The sequence below is a fragment of the Agelaius phoeniceus genome, chromosome 1 (assembly GCF_051311805.1).
Source record: "Agelaius phoeniceus isolate bAgePho1 chromosome 1, bAgePho1.hap1, whole genome shotgun sequence".
Lineage (NCBI taxonomy): Eukaryota > Metazoa > Chordata > Aves > Passeriformes > Icteridae > Agelaius > Agelaius phoeniceus.
The window spans coordinates 68,496,761-68,504,120 of record NC_135265.1 but is presented as its reverse complement, the minus strand read 5'-3'; the positions used below and the strand labels follow the sequence as shown (position 1 = coordinate 68,504,120).

At 51.3% G+C, this 7,360-nt stretch overlaps 1 protein-coding gene across 7 annotated transcripts in view; it reads left to right on the top strand.

Annotated features, from left to right (window-relative positions):
• The first annotated feature begins 436 nt into the window (after positions 1 to 436).
• The window catches only part of RREB1 (ras responsive element binding protein 1), a 122,317-nt gene continuing 115,393 nt past the window's right edge, over positions 437 to 7,360 (top strand). For 3 of the 7 annotated variants that reach the window (XM_054633070.2, XM_054633038.2, XM_054633046.2), the window contains exons 1-2: positions 438 to 550; positions 645 to 844. In XM_054633070.2, coding sequence (XP_054489045.2) covers positions 805 to 844 — 40 coding nt within the window. In that variant the 5' untranslated portion in view covers positions 438 to 550; positions 645 to 804. Of the gene's footprint in view, positions 551 to 644; positions 845 to 1,280; positions 1,617 to 7,360 lie in introns of those variants that run through there. The other 4 variants (XM_054633081.2, XM_054633086.2, XM_077180984.1 and 1 more) reach the window with 2 other exon arrangements.

Below are 7,360 nucleotides of genomic sequence, written 5' to 3'. Positions count from 1 at the left end.
CGGAGCACGGGCTGTGCTGCCTGCGGCCGCTGTACCTGGTGAGGCACCGGGTTGGGAGGCGCAGGAGGATGCACAGACATTTCCACGGCAGCGGAGAGCCCCGGTGAATTCCTTAGAGCCGGCGGCGCGGCACCGCCACCGGCGGCTCCGGATGCGCTCCAGCCCCGATCCGGGAGAGCGGCCGGGCGCCGGGGGACACGCACGCCGGGCCGGGAGCGCGGCCGGCCGGGCCTGCCCAGGAGAGCCCCGCGGGCGCGGCCGGCGGAGCAGCGGGAGGGCGCGGGGCGCCGCGTGGCACCTGGCCGCCCCCCCGCTCCCCCCGCGCCTGCCCCGGGCATCCCGCTGCTGCTGCGCTGCCGGGCGGAGAAGGGAGGGACGGAGGAAGGGTGGGGGGGGAAAGTTGTGCTCACTCCTCTCCTTGGAGGCGCCCCTCCCTCCCCGCGACGAGGGCGAGTTAGAGATGCTATTTGCAACAGGCTGCTGCTGCTGCCGCGGTAGCGCGTCCCCGGGAGAGGAGCCGGAGCGACACGTGATGTGTCTCCTTATCAGGGTGCGCGGGGCAGCGCGGGGGCGGGCAGGGGGCGGGGGCGCCCGCGGAGCGCGGCGCGGCGGGGTCCCTAACCGTGCCCATCTCTCCCCTCCAGGGAGGCGCGGAGGACGGGAAGTTAGCGCGGAGTTGATGAACTTTGCACATCCACAGAAACGCCATTTTGATTCCTTTTTCCGGAACAAGTTTGCGGCTCCCTCCCGTGCGCGCTCCCCCCGGCGCGCCCCCGCGCCCCCCCGGCGGCCCATCCTCCCGGCATGTCGCGGCGCAAGCAGCCCAGCCCCAGCAAAGTCCGGCGTAAGTACCGCGGCGCTGCCCGGCCGCGGAGCTCCCTCACAAAGGGCAGGAGCGTGCCTTAACTCTGGAGTGATATCTATTTCTTTTTTTTTTTTTCTTCCTACTTCTTTTCTTTTTCTTAAGGGAGGGCAGGAAGAAAGATGAGGAAAAATAAACTTCTGGGAGGGGGCAGGCGCGGGCGTGAGGACGTTGCAGCGTGTCGGCTGGTCGTGCGACTTATTTAAAAAAATGAAATGCTTCTTAGAGGGGGGGAAAAGTTTCCTTTAAAAAAAAAAAAAAGGAGGAAAAAAGTTTGGCTGGCAGCGGTGGAGATGATGATGAGTTCGTGCAGCCTCCCTCTTCCCTTCCCCCGCTCCTCCCTCTCCTCTCCTCCCTCCGCGGCTCCTGTTTTTTTTTTTTTTTTTTTTTCCCTTCCCTGTTGCAGACTTTCTACCAACCAGCGGCACCAGCCGCGGCGTTTTGCCTTCAGGACCTGATGCTCATCCATATTAAACCGTCTGAGCTCAGGAATCCGGCCAGATCATCCCCCCCCTCCTGCTGCAAAGTTTATTTTTAACCAGCCACCGCCACAATTTGGATGGGGCTGCGAGGAAGCAACATCTTCTAGCCCGGCTCGCCCCCGTCTCCCGAGCTTGCCTTTTAACTTTTCCTTCAGGCTTATTTTCCTGCCGGCGGTGGCGGCGGGTCCCGCGGCGGCCCCTGCCCGCTGTTCCCGGCTGGGAGGGCCGCGCCGGAGCTGGAAAGTTGGGATGAAGGCGCCCCTTCTCCGCAGGTAGAGCCGGCTTGCGCCGCGCATCTCTCCGCTCACTTTCCGCTCCCCCGGCAGGGCCGGACGGCCGCGCCTGCCTTTCCTCGGCACCCTGGTACCTCTCCCCTCTCTCCTGTGCTCCTCTTCCTTACTTTATTTGATTTTTTTGCCTTTCCTCCACTTTCTTCACCCGCCCCCCCCCCACCCCCCTCGTCTTCCTCCCCCCCGTCCCGGTAGGGACGTGCGTGTCCTTTCCCCTCTCGGCCTGCACGGCGGGGGCGCGGGGGAGCCGTGCCCGGGGAGGGCGGGGGGTGCTGCCCCCCGTGGGTCCCCCCCGTCCCGCTGCCTTTGTGCGGTGCCAGGAACACATCCCTGCGCGGCGGGGCCAGGGACGCCTGGGCGGCGTCACCACTACAGGAAGGAGCCGGGCAGCATCTGAAGCTGAGCACAGGGGTGTCCGGGCCCTCGCCCCCTTCAGCCCCATCTTGGCGGAGGGGGGGAGCGGCGAGGCAGAGGTGACCCCCCTCCCGCAGTGGCGGTGTTTGAGGTGAAAACAAAGTTTGGGGCGGCGCGGCTGGCGCCCCCCCGGCGCGGTGCCCGGTGCGGATGGGAGCCGGCCGAGCCCCGTCTCTGGGCGACTGCGCTCCCTCCCCGTCGCCGTTGCTACGGGCCGGACACCCCCGGCGGCGCCGCGGGGGCCGCGCTGAGGATGCGAGGCAGCTCCTCCTGCCCAGTTCGTACCACACGGGCTCGGCATCCCCCCCGCCCCATCCGCCCGGGGTGAGGGGGCGCGGGGGTCGCGGGCCGGGCCGGGAGCGGGGCGCGCCGGGATGCTGCAACTTTTTTTTTCAGCAGAGGAGGGAGGGCGGTGGATTGAACTTTGTCATGTCGCAGATAAGTTTCCTTTGGCTTCTTCTCCCTGCACTTCTTCCCCGCCTCCCTCCGCACGCACACTTGGGTTTTTTTCTTTTTTTTTTTCTTCTTTCGTTTTTTAATAATTTTCCCCGTTTCACTTCTCGGCTGCGATATCTTCTCCTCCTCGGCATCCTCGCGGGGTTGCGCAGAAGGAGGAGAGCGCTTCTCCTGGCTCAGCACATTTCCCTGCCCGGGCCGCTGTGCTCGGCTGCGCACCCCGCGGAGGCCCGGGCGCCTCCGTGCCCCGCCGCCCTCCCACGGCCGCGCCGCGGTGTCCGGCCCGCAGCTGATGCTCTGGTCCTGCTCGCCGAGGAACCAGCATCCTGCCCGGGAGCCACCGGGCTGATTGCTGCAGGGAAGGCGGGGGGCATACCAACCATTCAGTTTTAATCCCAGCTCCCTCTTTCGCCTGTTTTCTCTTGGAGATAAGATCAAGTGTATTTACTTATTTGAGAAAGTAAACATCTAGTTCAGTGTGATTTGGGGGCAATGGTCTAAGAGAGACAGCCAATGCAGTGGATGTTTCCTACCATTCCAACATCCAGCCCCATGGCTTGAAAAATAAATTGCTTATTAACAACAGGAGCAGTTGCTAAATAACGCCGTGTTGTCACCCCTACAGTGCACAGTAGACAGCTGTTATGATGGCTGAAGTTTTTTCGTTGAGGTCGGTCGTTTTGACACCAGCACTGAGTTTTGTTACCGCAGTTCCTGTTTTCCACAGGGTCAGCGTGCGTGAAAGGGATGCAGTGACTCAGGGTCAGGCCAGCCATATTTGTTTTAGGTTTTAATTTTCTCTTTGAAGACTTAAGGGTATATAGTCTTTTCTTGGTGGGCCTGCATAATGCCGATTAGCCTTAACCGGAGTTGGGTACATCCAGGAAAGAATAGGCCCTTTTGTTTGTTAGAATCCCAGGAACAGCATGAATCCATCATCCAATCAATCAGAGTACCAGGGCTCTCCCTCACCTGCCGGCAGGGACGCATCCAGCCTCTCATGCTGCAGGGCAGCTGTTCCCGACCGAGTGTGGCCTCTTTTGCTCCCTCACCTTCCTCCTCCTGGCATCCGTATTTGGAACTGAATTCGTATTGTGTCGTTGGAAAAATATCATCCTTTAAGTGCAATCAAGTAAAGTTCTATTCTCCTTTCATTTCACAGACAGCTTCTAGTTGTCAAATTTTCATTTGCTCATTAAAACTGACTATTTATGTAGCCACTCTTACACATTTCTTTTGAGAACTAACAATGCTAGAGAAGATATATATATTTGGCTTATATGGCAGAGTGTTGACTGTTTTTCTGGGGTTTGGGGTTTTTTTTGTTGTTTTTTTTTTCCATCTGGACCTGAGCGTTTGAAGCTTCACTTGTAGATTTCAGTATAATGAAGCATCTTATTCTGACTTAGCTCACCCAGCTTGTGATCCCACTCTTAACTCTTTACAGTATTCAGTGACCCTCTGACAAAATGGCTTTTCTTTTTGATTGAGGATTGAGAAGTAACTTCAGGTTTCAAAATTGGGAAAACTGAATCTCTTCATTACCTCTCAGTAGTATGTGTGATCTCTTTTGGTACCAAAGATAAGTGCAGTGTTTCCCAAAGTGTACAAACACTGACCTGTGCAGTGCTTTTCTCACTCCTTAAGGATATTACTACTTTGCCTTTGCTGAAGTAACGCTACAGTCATAACAGTAGCTTGACTTTAGTCTGTGAAACTTTCTTCTTAAACAGAAATAGTTTGAATTGCTCTCAGTTGGATTGGATTTCTCATTTAAATAAAAACTGGTGATGCACTTAGACTGTATAGATTAAAAACATATAGATAAATCCCTTTGGTTATATTCATTATCCCTTGTAAAAGTAGGTGGTGCTTAGAAGGTCATAGGATAAGTGTTGCTAAGCAGCTAAACAGAAGGATGCTAAAATTAACCTGAGTGTTTTTGAAAAGGATTCACTTTTTAAGTTGCAATAATTTTTTAATTTACTTAAAATACACCTTTTGCTAGTAACACATAAAATATATATATATACGTAGATGCATAAGTAAAGCTTTCCAGGGGACTGTGTCAAATGTTCAAATTATCTACGTACAGGAGTAATTCTACCCTCCCCCAGTACACTGAAATTTTACTAACATCAGGCCCTTGATCTGTGCCCTTTGCAAATGTCCCTCCAGAGTTATCTGTTGCTCCAGGAGCATCTGATGTATGTTGGATAGCAGCCTGTAGGGACAGTCTTGGGAAAAAAGAAACTGCAGAAGTTCCCCAGGAACAGGCAGAAAACAAGTAAATCCTGTTAGTCTGAAATCTATGCATGTGTGGAAAAAGCCCCTTTTAACTTTTTGATGAATGATGCCTAAGTTTGGAAATCTCTGTTTTAGGTGTACACTCTTAAAACATGTGAAATCATGTCTTCCTCTTTCAGCATGATAAAGGTTGTTTTGAAATGAGTGTATTATTGGACTGTGTTACTAGACCAGTTTGTGACTGCTGCCTTGTTGATGTGGTAGCTTCTTGCTTGGGAGTTAATTGTCTGTAGAGGAGGATGGTAGTGCTGCTTTCTGTTCTCTTGATGGTAGTGAGAATAGTTCTTGCTCTCTGTCTTCTATCTCCTTTCTGAATTCAAGCAAGATGGACAGTCATAGGATTACAGCTTTAAAATATGCCTTTTCAACAGCATTCTACAACTTGGAAAAGGGCCAGAAACTGCTTCGTGTTCTTTTGAGAGCAGCTTGATCATGGATGGGGTGCTCAGGTACCCTGCAGCTTTGCTGGGAAGTCTTTTATGGAGCAGATGTAAACTTTGAGGGTGAGAAGGAATTGCCTTCTGAGACAATGCAACAGCTTTTTTTTCTTGCTTTGGGGTGGGAGGTTTGACTTGACTAGATGTTGCTCAGCAGTTAAAGCAGATTTTCTTTGGGGAGGCATATGAGGAATCCTTTCTCTGTGTGCATTGTTTTATTTTGTTTGCTTGTTTGTAGCTTTTCTTTTTAACGTCCTACATAAACCAGCACCTGTGGGAGCTGTGGTTTCCCCCTCTCCCCCACGCACATTTAGAAGAATCTTTACAGGCAGTGATTTCAAAGGCAGGACTTGGGTATTTCTGGGAATGTCACTCTGGTGATACACTGAAAAGTCAAGGTATTTGTGTGGAGCCAGGATGGGCTTGAAACTGGCAGAGCTTTGCCAGGCCAGGTTTGGTTATCAGCGTTTGATTACAAATGAACATAGGTGAGGTTGGCTGAGGTGGGAAGTGCTGGCTGTGTTCTGGGGTACTTCTGAACAGGAATTTCAGGAGCATTGACTCTTTGTTCTTCTTTGGTGCAAGAAATCTGATGATGGCTTATCTTTGATGTCTGCCAGTGATGTTTTTCCCACCTGAAGGTGTTCCCTCCACCTCACCCTATACCACTCTGTTTTGAATAGCAACATTTGAGGGCCAGTGACTTAAAAGAGTACAAACTCCTGAGCCAGCAGTACCGCAGCATCTCACGCTCCTTCCTGCAGCATTTTACTTGGAGCAGGGTGACAGGACTTATTTGGAGCTTGTGCTAATGCTTTATTATGAAATGTTGAAAGTAGAAATAATTGCCAGCTGGGGCATATGCTCTGGGCTCCTGTTGGGCGGCTCGTTCATGTTGTGGTGGAAAAGGGTCAGAACAAGGAAAAGGGCCTGGACAAAAGGGAGAAGAGTCAGTGGGATACTTGGCTTGTGGCTGTGCTGGTATGAAACCTGTTAGAGCAGCCTCCTGCAGGCAGAGAGGAATGGTCCTGATGTCACTGAGCAACGCCTGGACCTGTGCTTCCTTTAGAAACAACACAGGCCTTCAAGTGTATCCTGCCCTTTTTTTTTTTTCCCCTAATAATAACATTTCAGCCTTCAGGTTGGCCAGCCTAGCAATCAATAAAGGTGGTTGCCTTTGACTAGGTGCTTTACAAAAATACATAGTTGATGGGTGGTGACTGTTTATTCAGAGTGATTCAACTAAGTAAGGCTAAGGGAATCTGAATACCTCTTTAAAGATGTAGAGAGAGGCAGCTGTTTGAACAGCAGGATTCATCTGTGGAGTCCCAGCCATCCACAGAGGTGTTACAGCCAGGGAAAAGAAAAACTGTCAAAATCCCCCAGGGCATTGTTAGGCTTCTGAGGTAAAACAGGTATTCCAAGGACCATTAGAGAGGGAGGCCTTTCAGGCCTTGATGACCTCTCCTGTCTCCTTTGCAGTTTTCCTGTAGAAGCATGTGGAATGCAACTTTCAAATTCGTTTTCCTGCATCTAACCTTCCTGAGTAAAAATGTTTTTTGTTTAATCTTATTTACTTATATAATCTCAGGATTTTGAGAGATCATTTTCCTTTTGGAGAAGACATCCCTACATCCTGCTTTCTGAAATTTCTTTGAAGATCCATTTGCACAAGGGATGTTATTTGTGTAATGCTCTGAAAAAGTGTGGGAAAGGTCCTTGCATGCAATGGCCAAGCGACTTCCCAGTGTCAGCTTTGAAAAATGAAATTTATACTTTCAAGTCACTCTGGATAAAAAATGTATTAAGCTTCTTGGAAATTTTCTGTGCTAATGTGCCTAAATGACTTGTTAATTTGGTTCTAAAAGAGAAAGATATTTTGTGATTAATAGTGGAATTTCCAGCCTCTCATACATGTAGAACTTCTCCACGTAGCATCTCCTGGTAGATACTTTAACAGGTGTTAGCATGTGCTTTCCTGAAACAGCACAAATGTACCCGCAGTGTTTTAAGAATGGGGGCTTGCATCATCTGTCTTTGAAAATGGAGGATGGTCAGCAGTTGACAAACTTTTTTTAGTTAAGTTAGGTATGTGCTTCCTATCTGAGGATG